This window comes from Xyrauchen texanus, chromosome 8, assembly GCF_025860055.1.
Source record: "Xyrauchen texanus isolate HMW12.3.18 chromosome 8, RBS_HiC_50CHRs, whole genome shotgun sequence".
Taxonomy (NCBI): Eukaryota; Metazoa; Chordata; class Actinopteri; order Cypriniformes; family Catostomidae; genus Xyrauchen; species Xyrauchen texanus.
Window position 1 is genome coordinate 33,083,629 of NC_068283.1, and position 16,371 is coordinate 33,099,999.

Below are 16,371 nucleotides of genomic sequence, written 5' to 3' on the forward strand. Positions count from 1 at the left end.
AATTCCTTGGTGTTCACCTGGTGGAGAACCTCACCTAGTCCCTCAACACCAGCTCTATTACCAAGAAAGCCCAGCAACGTCTCTACTTTCTTCGAAGACTGAAGAAAGCACATCTCCCACCCCCCATCCTCACTACATTCTATAGAGGGAATATTGAGAGCATCCTGAGCAGCTGCATCACTGCCTGGTTTGGGACTTGCACCGTTTCGGAACGCAAAGCCCTGCAGAGGATAGTGAGGACAGCTGAGAAGACCATCTCTCTTCCCTCCATCAAAGACATTTACAAAAAACACTGCATCTGCAAAGCAACCAGCATTGTGAACGACCCGACACACCCCTCACACAAACGTTTCACCCTCCTGCCGTCTGGCAAGAGGTACCGAAGCATTCGGGCCCTCACTGTGTAACAGCTTCTTCCCCAAGCCATCAGACTCCTCAATACTCAGAGTCTAGTTTGACACACACACACACACACACACACACACACACACACACACACACACACACACACACACACACACACGTGTCCTGAGTTCCACTTTAATTTTGTCACTTTATAACTGGCTGCTACCTCAATAACTGCTATGTGCATAGAACAATATCTCATAGTATGTTATGTTTACATTTGTCAATTTTGTCATCTTTTGCACTACTGTGTACTGGTCGGCGCTGCACTGTCTCTTACTGTGTCTATGTCCTGGTCTTTGTTTGTAATTTATTGTACTGTCCCATACTTTTTGCACACATTTGCACGTGCACTTTATATAGGTATGTTATTTAGTCTGTGTAGTCTCATGTGGTTCTGGGTATGTCCTATGTTGTTTTATGTAGCACCATGATCCTGGAGGAACGTTGTCTCGTTTCGCTGTGTACTGTAATAACTGTATATGGTCGAAACGACAATAAAATACACTTATATGTAATGAAATGCATTGGAGGTGGACATGAGCCATTCAGGAAAAATTATTTTGAGTAGTTTCAAGTGTATAACTCTTTTATTTGATTTATATTTTCGTTTATTTTGTGATGGGTCAAGAATAACATGTAAGATACATGAAAAATAAAGTAATTTTACATTTCAATATATTTATGTTAAGAGAAATAAAATCATGAATATATAAGTTTACAATGTCTGCAAGATATAATTCACAGAGCATGGCTAATACACCCATTAAATGTCCACCCCGTTAATGTCCACCCTGTTATTTTCCACCCTAACCTGGCCCATTTAACCGGATGGACATCTGAATTTTTAGAAGTAATTTGGCATGACCAGTATGACTAATAAATCTTTAACATGTCCATTGAATCATGAAATATAAAGAGACTTATTAATGTATGTTCAATTATTCAAAAGTTTCAAAGCCAAAATGTCACAGAACTGTAGCAATGACCCGTTTAGAGTCTAAGATTACTATTTGCGTGTGCAAATGAGAACCAACATGTACTAAGTAACAAAATGTGAAATCATCTAAAGTATGTAAATCATGTTAAATAATAACATTCTAGCATCCTATTATATTTTCATAATGATCCTAATTTGGAATAGTTTATATAGGCCTCTCTTTGTAAAACTGTCCATGTAAAGCACATTTGATTTCATATTTCTCCAAAAACACACATGAAGACTGAATTTCATTGATCATGTGATTTTTGCTGATATGCAAATGCAAATTACAATGGCAAATGAGATCAAATGTAAAATTGCATGAAAATTATTAATGAAGAAATTAATAAATTTTGAGGATTAAGAAATTAATTATACTAAATTGCTCAAATTAAATACATGGAAATAAATGAAAATAAACACATTTTACACAAAATTTCCTAAAAAAAAAAAAAAAAGTATTTCATTGACAGAAACATGGTTGATTTGGAACTAACTATCTTGGGGGTGGGAGGTCAGAAGTTTGGAAACTGTGTAAGCACTTAATCTGTATTATAGTTGCAAACTGATACCATACTAGCACCTTTTGCTCATAATCACCACCAGAGATCCAGAAAGATCTAGATGGGTCCAGAATAGTCAAGAACAGAGCAACAGGAAGTACATGTTTGCATCCACTGCCAAAAAAAATAAAATAAAATACAACAAAAGTTATAAAGCTGTTATAAAGCATTTTTGGTAGAGCATTTCTCTACTTGAATATTAAAGGTTTATTTGTTCACAACTTGGGTATAAGCAGTATCTAATTTATAGTAGGCCCTACATATAGTACACCCCCTCAAATTAATGAAAATAATCAGATTTAATACATTCTGTTTTAATTATTTAAATTCTGTTGAGATCTTTAACTAGGGGTTTCTGCTACATACAGCAAGAGGTGCCTCATGAATGGTCATTCACAAGGTTCTTGTTCAGGCAGTGCAGTGACCATAACCCAGGATGAGTTCCATTACAAAGCTATCTGATGCTTTTGAATGCTTTTTATACCTTTTTGAAATCATATAATGTTTCAAAGAACTTTTAAAAGATTTACTAAGTAAATGTCTCCAAGTCTGGTATTGATATACTATATAATAACATATTTCTTACAGAATTCGTGCAAGCCACAGATTACATGCAAATAAGCTATGAAGTATCAAACAGCATGCTATCATGCACTGCACTTATGTGACAAGATAATTAAATGAAACTCTTTCACTTGTACATATCGCCCTTCACTGACAATGATTAAACAAAACGGAATAATTTTCTTGTTGGAAAAGAACAAAATGATAGATTCAGCATTCAATGTGAAAACATTACATAACCAAAATAATGTGCATTGATATGCTAGTCCACGTTGGACTTTCGCACATTTTAAGATTCATTAACGGTAATAAGCAGCATTTTAGTACAGACTTTTGCTGGTAGAATTTATGTACACCATGCATATTTCAGTTAGCACTAGCATGCGATGACTAAAAGCTAAGCATACTAAAACATTCAGGCATGTATGCGTGTATGTGTACATAAGTGTTATCAAAATATGACTAGAATCTTCCCGCCATTCCACAGTTTCTAAGCAAACGCTCAGAATGCGAGAGAAGTTTCTCATGGGCGGAGCTATCAGTGCTTTCTGCCTTTTCATTGGTCAACTCTGCATGAGCGTTCGAGATCCGTTCAGAAAATGCAAGCAAGCCGCTGGTTCTGTATTTAAACAGCAGCATAGAGCGACAGCATTACAGTTTTTTACAGAGCTGACTTCTGTTACAGGGAAGATAATAAAAGTGACTACGGGTTTACTCTGACGAAAAAATAATAATAATAATTTGAGGAAAGGACTACAGAACTGTAATACATGTAAGAAGTATTTCAGTCTTAAAAAGTATATTTTTACTTGTAGGCCTATATTTACTATTTAATTGACTAAATCGGTCTGCTGTACTTGACTGGAAATGTTTGTAGCTTAGGGATGAATTTAATCTTAATAATTTACATTCATCTTTAGTTTTCTTTTACCTTACTTCAATATAATTTTAATTATGATGGCAAAGTGCTGTAAGACTTAAAGTTAGTCAATGTTTCTATTTATATGCACAGTTCAATTAGTTTTTCTAGTCAGTCTCTGTCTAAAGGGCATTCATATGATTGGTTCATTTTTTACTATTATATATATATATATATATTTATTTTGTTACTATTTTGTTTTAGACAGCTGTTAACTACCTGTAAAACGAAGATGTCATCTGCAAAAGGAGTTGCTATTGGAATTGATCTGGGCACCACCTACTCCTGTGTGGGAGTGTTTCAGCATGGAAAAGTGGAGATCATCGCCAATGACCAGGGAAACAGAACAACACCTAGCTATATTGCCTTCACGGATACAGAAAGGCTCATTGGAGATCCAGCTAAAAACCAGGTGGCCATGAACCCTAACAACACCATGTTCGATGCGAAAAGGCTGATCGGCAGGAAGTTTGATGATCCAATAATACAGTCTGACATGAAGTACTGGCCTTTCCAAGTAATCAGTGATGGTGGAAAGCCCAAAGTCAAAGTTGAGTACAAAGGAGAGACCAAGTCATTCTACCCTGAGGAAATCTCCTCCATGGTCCTGGTGAAGATGAAGGACATTGCAGAAGCTTACCTGGGCCAGAAGGTGACAAATGCAGTTATCACAGTTCCTGCATATTTCAATGACTCCCAGAGGCAAGCCACTAAAGATGCTGGTGTAATCGCTGGACTGAATGTCCTCAGAATAATCAATGAGCCCACAGCTGCAGCCATTGCCTATGGGCTTGATAAAGGGAAAGCTTCAGAGCGCAACGTCCTGATCTTTGACCTGGGTGGAGGCACCTTTGATGTGTCCATCCTGTCCATTGAAGATGGCATCTTTGAGGTGAAGGCCACAGCTGGAGACACTCACCTGGGCGGGGAGGACTTTGACAACCGCATGGTGAATCACTTTGTAGAAGAGTTCAAGAGGAAACACAAGAAAGACATCAGTCAGAACAAGAGGGCACTGAGGAGGCTGTGTACAGCTTGTGAGAGAGCCAAGAGAACCCTCTCCTCCAGCTCTCAGGCCAGCATTGAGACTGACTCCCTGTATGAGGGTATTGACTTCTACACATCCATCACCAGAGCGCGCTTTGAAGAAATGTGCTCAGATCTCTTTAGGGGAACAATCGAGCCTGTGGAGAAAGCCTTGAGAGATGCCAAAATGGACAAATCTCAGGTTCATGACATCGTTTTGGTTGGTGGTTCCACAAGAATCCCTAAGATCCAGAAACTTCTGCAGGATTTCTTCAACGGCAGGGAACTGAACAAGAGCATCAACCCAGATGAGGCCGTGGCTTATGGTGCTGCAGTGCAAGCTGCCATCCTCATGGGTGACACATCTGGAAACGTCCAGGATCTATTGCTGCTGGATGTGGCTCCACTATCCCTGGGCATCGAGACAGCTGGTGGAGTCATGACTGTCCTCATCAAACGCAACACCACCATTCCCACCAAACAGACCCAGACATTCACCACCTACTCAGACAACCAGCCCGGTGTCCTGATTCAGGTGTATGAGGGAGAGAGAGCCATGACAAAAGACAACAACCTGTTGGGGAAGTTTGAGCTCTCTGGAATCCCACCCGCACCTCGTGGAGTCCCCCAGATTGAAGTGACCTTTGACATTGATGCCAATGGAATCCTGAATGTGTCAGCGGTGGACAAAAGCACCGGCAAAGAGAACAAGATCACCATCACCAATGACAAGGGCAGACTGAGCAAGGAGGAAATTGAGAGGATGGTCCAAGAAGCAGACAAGTACAAAGCAGAAGATGATCTCCAGAGAGAGAAGATTGCTGCCAAGAACTCCCTGGAGTCTTACGCCTTCAACATGAAAAACAGTGTGGAAGATGAGAACCTGAAAGACAAAATCAGCGAGGATGACAAGAAGAAAGTCATAGAGAAGTGCAACCAGGCCATCACCTGGCTGGAGAACAACCAGCTGGCTGAGAAGGAAGAGTATGAGCATCAGCTGAAAGAGCTGGAAAAAGTATGCAACTCAATCATTACTAAGCTGTACCAGGGAGGGATGCCAGCTGGAAGCTGTGGTGCTCAGACACGTGCCAGCTCTGGAGCTGCATCCCAGGGGCCAACTATTGAGGAGGTGGATTAATTATGAGATGGACAATGTGATTGTTCTTTGGTATGGTTTCTTTGTACTATTTATTTAGATGTTGTTGTGGTGAATACAAGTTTTTTTTTTATTTGCACAAAATATATTGTAATTTTGCCAGTATTGCAGTTGGAATATTGCATATGGAATGTAATTTTTGTTAGGAATATGTGTTCTGTTCTGTTTAAGTGGATGTAACTGTGTCAAAATGTTAATGTTAATTAGCATGTCATCTGTATTTTAAGAAATGTGGAGAAAGTTTTTCAAATATTTTACATTTACATGTATATACGTATATATTTCAGTTGTGCATGTATGTGCAGGCATATGATAATTCACTGTGCCATATTTCATACCTGAAAGGGTTCAGTTAAATAAATTTTCATGGTTTGACACTGAACATTTTCAATAAACTATTGAAAATTAAACAATTGTTACAATGGAATGCAATTTTTTTCATGTTTGTTTATTATCTTATTTCATCTATATTAGCATGTAACTGATCAACACTAAATATTTGATATATTGCATAAATCTTGTTCTGAAACTTCTGATCATTTAAAAATAAATAAGGATATAATGTTATGGTTGCTTAACAGTGAAACATAAAAAGATGAAGCATGTAAAGAAGGTTTTATCTATCGAATGGCTTACATTACATGAAGATAAATCAGAAATGTGTTGATCCCATAGTGGAATTGAGAAGTAAAAGCAGTTGGGGTAAAAGAGACAGCTGTGAACTAAATAAACAGTGATGTGTATGACTTTCTTTCTTCTCCATAACACAAATTAAGATTTTTAGATGAATATCTCAGCTTTATAGATCCATACAATGCAAGTGAATGGTGACCAAAACTTTGAAGCTCCAAAAAGCACATAAAGGCAGCCATAAGACTCAAGTGGTTAAATCCATGTCTTCTAAAGTGATCATAACGATTTTATGTGATAACAGACCAAAATGTAACTCCTTTTTCACTGTAAACGTTGCCATTGCAGTCTCTAGGCATGATCATGATTTCAAGCTTGATTACATGTCCTAGTGCTTAACACATGCACAGAGAACTAGATGGCACTATAGGAAATGTAATGGAGCTTGAAATCATGATCGCCAATGAGACAGCTATCAAGATTTCTAGTCGAAAAGGAGATACATTTAGGTCTGTTCTAACCCAAAACCGATTAGATCACCTCAGAAGACACGGATTAACCACTGGAGTTGCATGGATTACTTTTATGCTAGCTTTATCTGCTTTTTGAGCTTCAAAGTTTTGGACACCATTCACTTGCATTGTATGGACCTACAGAGCTGAGATATTATTCAAAAAATCTTCGACTGTGTACCGCAGAAGAAAGTCATACACATCTGCGATGGCATGAGGGTGAGGAAAGGCATAACATGTGGTAATTGAATGGAAATGACCAAGCAGGCTCACCCTGGGGCTGATCAATCAAGTGTCTTATATGCAAAACAGATTTGTGAATCTTTGTGAGAGATGGGGAATACTATATGAAATCACCATAAAATAATATTTTCTTGCCAGAGTTTATTTGGAAATGTCAATAGACATGAGTTTTAAAGAGATACTCAGACAGACGGATAGACGGACAGACAGATGATCAATAAATAGATGGATGGATGAATGGATGGATGGATAGATAGTCAGATGACCATTAGATAGATAGACAGATAGATAGATAGATAGATAGATAGATAGATAGATAGATAGACAGACAGACAGACAGAGAGACAGATGGAAAGACAGTCAGATGACCATTAGATAGATAGACAGACAGACAGACAAACAGATGATAGATAGACACAGATTATAGATAGATAGATAGATAGATAGATAGATAGATAGATAGATAGATAGATAGATAGATAGATAGATAGATAGATAGATAAACAGACATACAGATAGATGACAGACAGACAGACAGACAGATGACTGACAGATAGATAGTATACCCATGAAATTCCCTTTCCATCATGGTTTCTTTCCTCATACCCCTGCGTGTCCTCCTCGCGCCACTCTCCACTGATGACGCCCCGGGACTCATTTCCGGCGACCGCAATCTGTTGTTGAATGTACCGTTCTATCCAGATTCGGGATGGTACTCGTCAAGCAATAGTGAGTGACTTTTAACAACATACCCCAAATACAATTTAATTCTACACATTCTCATATGATATAATAAACAGGGATTTTAAACCCGTGATTTGGGTTTGCAGTTCGGCGTTAGCCGCTTAGCCTTCCCGAGACAACATTGGTGTCTTATGGACCGCTTCCCAAGCGGCACCGGTATTCAGACATGCATGATACGATACATATTTAATAATAGTAATATATTGTGTTCAGACTCGGTTGGATGGCAAAGCGCTGGTTTATCGCGGAATAAAGCGGATCAGATAACGACACGCCCGTTTAATGCGGTGTCCACGATATTAGAAATAATGTCCGTCTGTTATTATTAACTCTCATATTGCTTTGTTGCCTCTCTGTTTCTTGCTGTTTTTCAGCCAGGTGCTATTGCCATGTTCAGTAGAAGAGGTAAGACCAAAATCCACCACTATTACATTAACCGGCTGTCATGTCTTCTGTGATCAAGGGCTGGTTTAATTTTCTCAGTATTTCTGTTATTGCTTCAACAAATATTCAGAGAGCTACATTCACGCAGTTTTTCAGTTTAATGTCAACACCCCATTTTTTCTGCATTACATTGTTAGTCTCCATTGTGTGGTGAACTAGCGGACAGTTTCCATTAGTTACTTATGTAACACCCCTCAAATCCCTCCCAGTATCAGGTTGGCCAACTGTACTCGGTTGCAGAGGCCAGTAAGAATAACACAGGGGGAGGAGAAGGAATCGAGGTCCTCCGAAATGAACCTTATGAGAAGGACGGGGAGAAGGGCCAGTACACCCACAAGATTTACCACATACACAGGTGTGTGCATGTGTTATTGCATTTGTCTCCAATAAGTGTGTGTTTTTCCTCACACAGCCTAATGGGTTGTTTTTAAATAGTTGTTAAAGGGATAGTTCACCTAAAAATGAAAATTCTCTCATCATTTACTCACACTCATGCCATCCAAGATGTGTATGACTTACTTTCTTCTGCAGTTCACAATCGAAGATTTTTCGAAGAATATCACTGCCCTGTTCGTTCACGAGAGTTCGCCTTCTGTTTTTTGTCAATTCGCGTTCTTCGTGCATATCGGCACCTGCTTGGCTTTTGTACAAATATTATTTATGTATTATTTTCCTTGGCTTTATCCCCCCTTAATTTCTTTCTCCTTCCTGCCTAGTAGGTGATAAATTGCACAAAGAATGTGAATCACTAAAAAACAAACACTAAAAAAATCTTGTGAATGTGCATAGGAGGGCTGGTTAGAGTTTAGATTGTGTTTACACTAAGCTGGGCTCAGAGGCCTATCAAACTGGTGTGATCTGCATTCACACTGTTGTTTACCTGCAGAGAGTGACTCTATTGTTTAACAGCTGCTCAAATAGTCCTGTCAACATCACAATATCTCAGTTTTTTTATGTTACAAACAATCAAACTTTCAAACTAAAATAACATATAAACCTGTTACCGTCGGAGCTGACTGTTTTAATGCAGCACTGCCGCAATGTTTTCTGTCGTCAAACAAAGAATATACAAACTAGTTAGTCCACTTGAGCCTTCTCCCATTCCATCCGTCACTCATTCTCACCCCTTCTGTGGATGGGAAAGTGAAAGTGCTTTCTATGCTTCTATGCTATGACGAATTCAGAATTCCATGCTGCATTGTAATGTAAACTATATGGCAGTACACATACACAGCAGTCACATTCATGATTTCATCTTATCTATCATTATCAATCATTATTAACATCTAAAAATCACATTATATGTTTGATTATATACTGTATAATCTGTCATCCAGTACATCTGCTGTGAAGTGTATGGTGACCTTTTTTAATTACAGCACGCATTAAGGAACTCACACTGGGGGATCCTGAAGTACAGGGGAAACTCAAGTATGAAAAGGTTAAATATTGATCTGTTTCCCACCCATACCATCATATAATTTCTGAAGATATGGATTACTTTCATGCAGCCTTTATATGCTTTTTGGAGCTTCAAAGTTCTGGTCACAATTTACTTGTGTTGTATGGAACTATGAAGCTGATATATATATATATATATATATATATATATATATATATATACTGTATATACAGGACTGTGCAAACGTTTTAGGCACTTGTGAAAAATGTTGCATAGTGAGGATGTCTTCAAAAATAATGCCATAAAAAGTCCAGTAAACATAATAAAGCTAAATCAATATTTGGTGTGGCCACCTTTGCCTTTAATACAGCCCCAATTCTCCTAGGTACACCTGGACACAGTTTTTCTTGATTATGGCAGATAGGATGTTCCAAGTTTCTTGGAGAATTGGCCACAGTTCTTCTATATATTTCGGCTGTCTCAATTGCTTCTGTCTCTTCATGTAATCTCTGACTGACACGATGTTCAGTGGGGGCAATGCCATCTGTTGCAGGGCTCCCTGTTCTTCTACTCTAATCTTTTCTATTTGCAATTGTTTGGGATGTTTGGGAGTCTTAAATATTTCATATTTCCTATTGACACACTAAAGCTGAAGATATAAATAATCATCTTATGACAAATGTTTTTGTGAAATATCTGAAGTGCCTAAAAAATTAGTACTGTATATATTTGTAAAAAAAAAATCTTCATTTGTGTTCTGCAGAAGAAATAAAGTCATACACATCTGGGATGGCATGAGGGTGAGTAAATGATGAGATTTTTCAGTTTTGGGTGAACTATCCCTTTAAACAGTAAGGGAACTTACTGACATATCTTATTAGCTAGTTATATACACTATATTACATATAGTAATAAATACCTTCTATTCCAGTGAAAAGTTGTGAAATATGAAACCCTTTTTGTATTTATTTGCCTTTTACAGCAAAGTTCCTGGTTTTATTCAGATGTTTGCACCTGAAGGAGCCCTTGTTTTTCATGAGAAAGCCTGGAATGCCTATCCCTACTGTCGCACTAGTTAGTAAACATTAGTTACTTGTGCGTATGTGACTAATGGGCTTTTTACACTGGTGGTAACTCAGGGTTATTTTTAACCTTTGGTTAACATGTTCCTTGGTTATCATGTTCCAAAACACACTGCTCTTACTTTACCATGGGTAAGTAATTAATCCTGGGTAGTCCGTATTTTTTTTAGTGATTTCACACATTCACACTGTACATTTGTAAACCCTGGGTACATTTGTATTTGTATATCTATAACATTGTTCAGCAAAGTACAGCACACAAGCTTCAAAGCTCAAAAGTGGTGCTAGACAACTGTGAAATGTTGCTTAACCCATGGTTAAAAATGTTAAGGACAGTGTGAAAAGCCTTTGTGATTATGTTTGCAAGGAATCGATTCTACCCATGTGTATTAAAATATGAATTGTGCAATGAAGCAGTCCTCTGTAATGCAAGCAAAATACCTTTCCTGATTGCCCATCTCTTCTTTTCTCTCCTATACCTAATTGAATTTGGAACGCTGCAGTTGTTACAGTAAGTGTATTTTTGAAATCATTATCCGATTGACATAATACTGGACTACTCCCAGGTCATACTTGCTGAACGGTTTAGTCAGCATTCACTGTTGAGTAAAATAACCGTTCTGTGCAATATGCAAAAATCCTTGTGCCTTTTGCTTTTCAGAATGAGTACATGAAAGATGACTTCTTCATTAAGATTGAAACCTGGCATAAAGCAGACATGGGAACAACTGATAATGTTAGTATAATAAATATATGGATCATCAGCTCATAGATACCAAATAACTCCAAGTGAAACTTAAAGGGATAGTTCACACAAAAAGTCAAATTGTCATCACTAACTAAACCAAATGACTCTATTTCTTCCATGAAATGCAAATGGATACAGAAAGTTAGCCTCATTCACTTTCATTGCATGGGAAAGAGTAGCATCAACATTCTTCCAAATTTCTCCCTTTTGGAACAACATTAGGATGAGTAAACAAATTACATGATTTAAAATTTTGGGTGATCTATCTCTATGACAATGCACTGATGAGATGATTGCTTATTTGAATTGAAGCACATTTAAATAATGGTTTTAGACTTATTTTGCATAATTAGTTGCCAGAAGGACAAATGTATTGTCTGCAATCAAATGTTTCCATCTTCCTCCCATGCAGCCTCATGGTCTCCCGCCTGAGGAGTGGGATGAGACCGAGATAGTACCAATCGATATAGCAGATCGTGCTCAGGTGGATGATGTGGTGAGTTGAATGAGAAAAATACATTATTGTCTTTGTGTGAAATGTTTGTGGATCCATTGGTAACTTTATCATAAATATAATATCAATTGCCTCTGTTGACCAGCTATTTTGCTTCTATATTTCTCCTCGTCCTTTCTATTTTACTATATTCATTCCTCTGTATCTGCTCCATTCATCTCAATATCAATCTGGGTTACAGGACTACAAACTGGAAGAGGACCCTGCCATCTTCCACTCAGAGAAAACTGGGAGAGGACCTCTGGGGCCTGAATGGAAGGTACACAGCATCACTCTTCCCTCAAAAAGTATATTTATATATATGCCCATGCATTGTGAAACACAATGTTCACTGTGATAATTGATTTCAAAACTTCCATGCACAGTTTTTAACCAGTATTTAAATGAAATGATTCACTTATTTTAATATGCCGTCATAAAGAGTGATGCTCTGCCTTTTCCCTGTATATCATCTCTCTCTGTCTCTTGTAGAAAGAGCTTCATAACAGTAACTGTCCCTACATGATGGCGTATAAGCTGGTGACGGTTCATTTTCGCTGGTGGGGTCTGCAGGGACGTGTGGAAAACTTTATTCATAAGGTAATCCATCGAAACCCCATAATACTATATGAATCCTTAAGCCAATTCCACACTAAAAGAAGACAAGACCAGTCAGTGGTTAACCGATATATTGCTGAGGTTGATAAATCGACCAATATTTGGTAATTAGAAATTATCGTCATTGGACGATACATTTTCCTGTTTGGCATTTAGTTTCTAACTGTAGAATCCACCAGCTCTGGCCACAGAAAAACACAGAGGAATAATAAATTAAAAAAAATCTATCGGCATAGATTTTTTCCAATAACCGATAGGTCCAAAAAGTAACTGTCGACACAGATTGACCAGTAAAGCCGATTTATCGGTCTACCTCTAATGTGCACGCTGTCCTGGCGAGTGAAACATCAGCAATGACAACTGCCAACAAATACATTTTGTTGTATGAATATAAAAATTAAAGTAATAAACCGCTTCCCATGTCTCCCCACTTTATTCTCTTCTGTGCAGATCCATACAACAATGACCACTAGCCCTTACTTAATGTTGTTTGATGATATGTTGTCAGAAATAAACTCTCCTGTTGCTATGCATGTGTGTTTGTTAGAAAGAATTTCGGGATCAAAGCTTCAATCAGTGATGTAATAAACACACTTGCTCTGCGATTAGTTGTGTAGCGTGTGTGCTGACTGAACACGAGACTGTGAGTCCAGTCTTGTAGCGTGTGCTTCACTTGAGTGAAAACTCATTTATTCTGATGTGAGAATATTTTGTACATAAGGATTTGACAGATGAGATCATTTTTAACTGGTTCATGCTGTTGTCATGACACAGATTCAGATTTATAGTAATGCCAACCCCATCTCTCTCTCTGTCTCTGAGTAGCAGGAGAAAAGGCTCTTCACTAATTTCCACCGGCAGCTCTTTTGTTGGCTGGACCGCTGGGTGGACCTCACTATGGATGACATCCGCAGGATGGAGGAGGAGACACAAAGAGAGCTGGACCAGGTAACCATTACTATAGAAACAATCTACCGCAGTCCTGCACTTAGCAACTGAACACTGGGCAGTGTGGGAACTGATAGAGATCCAAAATTTGATTTCACTAATGGTATTACAGTTTTAGATATTTTATGCACAGCAGTTCAGGTACAGTAAGTATCATATTTGAAAGAACATGCCCAACTTCAGAGAGTAGGTAAGTGACCTTGGGTTGTGCCACCTGTTGGCTGACCAACATATACCGACTTAATTGTAGTATTATTGACAATTCAGTTTTAACCCTCTAAAGCCTGAAATATGAAAGAATTGCCAGAAATAAGAATTTTATGACATTACACTGTTTTTAGTACCACTAAACAAACTATAAAAATAAATCGTAAACTTTTCTATTTGCACGTTTTTTTTAACGTATCATATTTGATACATTAGGCTTTACAGGTAATTATCCCGAGGCCCAGCAATTCATTTTTGTGTAGAAAAATTGTTATTTAAGTTTTTCTTAGCCCATACATGGTACAGTGTTAAATGATGGGGTATCGGTGGACTCCCTAGGCTTTTCAGAAAAACCTGATTTTTGAGAGTTTGGCCATGACAACTTCCTCTCCTTTATCTATAAATAGGGATTGAAATGTATCAAAGTTCAATTCAGCACATCAAATACAATATAAATAAAATATATATTTTTTCTATAAAATGTTCTTTCATATGTATTTGCACCAAACACTATAATGACATTAAAAGAAAAAGGGAAATTGTAAAACTTTTTTTGCTGGGTCTCTGGAACTTATGGTAAGACGACATCATCATAGCTTATAATGTATAATAATGAGATCTTTATAATGACGTAGCTGGATATATAAAAATACACAGACGTATTAGTTCACACTTTACAAAGCTCTGTGATTTTTACTTTAATTTTTATAGTGTGGATGAATGGAATGTAATGGTGATTGAGAGATACACCTCAAGACTGTTGTATCATATTTGATACATTTAATTTCAACATGCTTTACCAATAAAATCATATACAATATTTTAACCAAGCACAAGTTGCTTATATTCAGCAAATACTCCTTTTAAAATATCAGTAGTAATATAAACATTACGTTTTATGAAACGCGTTACATTTACTTAATTAAAATAAGTTGTCATTTATTGAAACATAAGTCACTTTTTGCAAAAGTCCCATTGAAACAACTTTCTTCCAAATAACCACTAGATAGTGCCATAAACATGTGAAACATAAATACCATTAATTTTTTGACTTTTCAGCTTGAACAGAGAGTGAAACTGGAGCCGTCAAACATTTAATACACATGCCGTTAACATGAGTTATAGTGATGCTATTTGTGTTTTGAAAAGTATTAAAAAACAAGTTAGACTTCACTGATGACCCATCTCTAAAATTGGATTTTATTTAATGAAATTAAATAGCCGACGTGACCAAGATTAAAGTCCCACCAATAAGGCCCTCAGGCCTCTGACTGGCAGGGGCATAGAGTTGAGAGGTCCCTGTGACCCCCCACCCAGAAGCAAGCCACTTCAGGTGTAAAATGTATATAGATAGAAAGATAGATAAACAGTGCTTGAGTGTGTGCAAAACAGGGTTGTGATGTACACCTTGTTCTGTGAAATAGAGGCGTAATGCTGGATTTGTGGTACTCGTGAACTTTTACGTGTCATTATTATTCTTAAAGATCTCTGTTTAATTTTCAGATGCGCAGCCAGGGTTCTGTGAGAGGAATGAAAGCAGGAGAGGACTAGAAAGAGATAAAAGAATGGAAGAAACAAAAAAGGGGCTACTTTTTATTTTACCTCCTCCAGTCCTCATGGCCAGTCACAACGTGCCACATCACTAAGCCCTTCCAAACAGGAAACTGTCATCCCTTACCCAGGACATGTCCAGTACCATAAGCGTGAATGTTTGTGCGAATGTGTACAGTATGCATGTGTGTTTGTGATTGTGCAGTTTGACTTTAAACCTCATCATTTGCTGACAAATTCTTTGGGACTCACTTAAGACACATCAAGTGATAATGGCATTTCTTTTTATAATTAAGTATTATAACTGTTTAATGGGGTTTTTTGGTTCATTTTGCAACCATCAGCTTTTTACTGAGTACGCCAGTGGAGGAATGAATCCCAAGACTCGGAGGAATCATTTCACAACATGTGTTTTGACTAAATATATGACTAAGTAATTTACTTCTTAATTCTTTTAAATTTGTCTTGTTGTTTGGGAAGTCTTGTTGGGAGCATGCCTCAAGAGGTAGTCTCATGTCAGAAAATTGGAAAGAAATCGATTAAAGGAAAAATAGAGAGCTTGTTATACTTAACAAGCTCGAAAGCATAATGGTTATTCAGGTTTAGTTATGTTTTTTTTTGGATTGGTTCTGCACTGATTGCAGTGTGGATGTCATTGTTAGTTGAGAGCTGTGAGTGGATAATGTTTCATTTTTAAACTTGAGTGTAAGAGCCTAGAAACCACTCCCACCTTTGACTGACATGCTACAGGCCACGCCTCTCCATTCGGATGGGGACGGTCTGAATTTTTTGAAAATGAAGTTCAATTTACAATACTGTAACAACAAATAAAAGAAAACATTATTGACTACCATGAGTTGTGTTGTCATAAATCAGATTTATGTAAGGGAAGACATATGAAATACCTTTTTAACTTGCACTGTAAATAGCATGAAATACTTATATTTGCAAGTTGATATTAAACCTATTAGATCAAGTTGAATCGAAGACTCATCATGTGTATGCATTGTTTAATAATTATAATTTTTTTCATTGCCTCGCCTACAAGAATACAACAACAAGCATATTTCATGAATATTGAAATGAATACTGTTCACCAATTATTTTTATAGTCATCTTATTTTTGGATCATTT

The 16,371-nt window shown here is 37.4% G+C and overlaps 2 protein-coding genes across 2 annotated transcripts; both read left to right on the plus strand.

The window, feature by feature from the left end:
* Positions 1 to 3,665: 3,665 nt before the first annotated feature.
* On the plus strand, positions 3,666 to 5,597 carry LOC127647403 (heat shock 70 kDa protein-like). Its single transcript, XM_052131616.1, has one exon. The coding sequence runs from the start codon at positions 3,666 to 3,668 to the stop codon at positions 5,595 to 5,597; it is 1,932 nt and encodes a 643-aa protein (XP_051987576.1).
* A 2,020-nt stretch (positions 5,598 to 7,617) lies between these two features.
* Positions 7,618 to 16,108, plus strand: LOC127647713 (phosphatidylinositol transfer protein beta isoform-like). Its single transcript, XM_052132141.1, has 11 exons — positions 7,618 to 7,729; positions 8,119 to 8,149; positions 8,398 to 8,543; positions 10,573 to 10,664; positions 11,176 to 11,183; positions 11,334 to 11,408; positions 11,833 to 11,916; positions 12,116 to 12,193; positions 12,406 to 12,513; positions 13,357 to 13,479; positions 15,190 to 16,108. The coding sequence occupies exons 1-11, from the start codon at positions 7,710 to 7,712 to the stop codon at positions 15,235 to 15,237; spliced, it is 813 nt and encodes a 270-aa protein (XP_051988101.1). The 5' UTR covers positions 7,618 to 7,709; the 3' UTR covers positions 15,238 to 16,108.
* The last annotated feature ends 263 nt before the right edge of the window (positions 16,109 to 16,371 follow it).

Excerpts from the sequence above, each read along its gene's own strand:
- LOC127647403 (XM_052131616.1), top strand. The coding sequence starts at position 3,666 with ATGTCATCTGCAAAAGGAGTTGCTATTGGAATTGATCTGGGCACCACC.
- LOC127647713 (XM_052132141.1), top strand. The coding sequence starts at position 7,710 with ATGGTACTCGTCAAGCAATA. Across the intron at positions 8,544-10,572 it reads AAGATTTACCACATACACAG|CAAAGTTCCTGGTTTTATTC; the intron begins GTGTGTGCATGT and ends TGCCTTTTACAG. Across the intron at positions 13,480-15,189 it reads CACAAAGAGAGCTGGACCAG|ATGCGCAGCCAGGGTTCTGT; the intron begins GTAACCATTACT and ends TTTAATTTTCAG.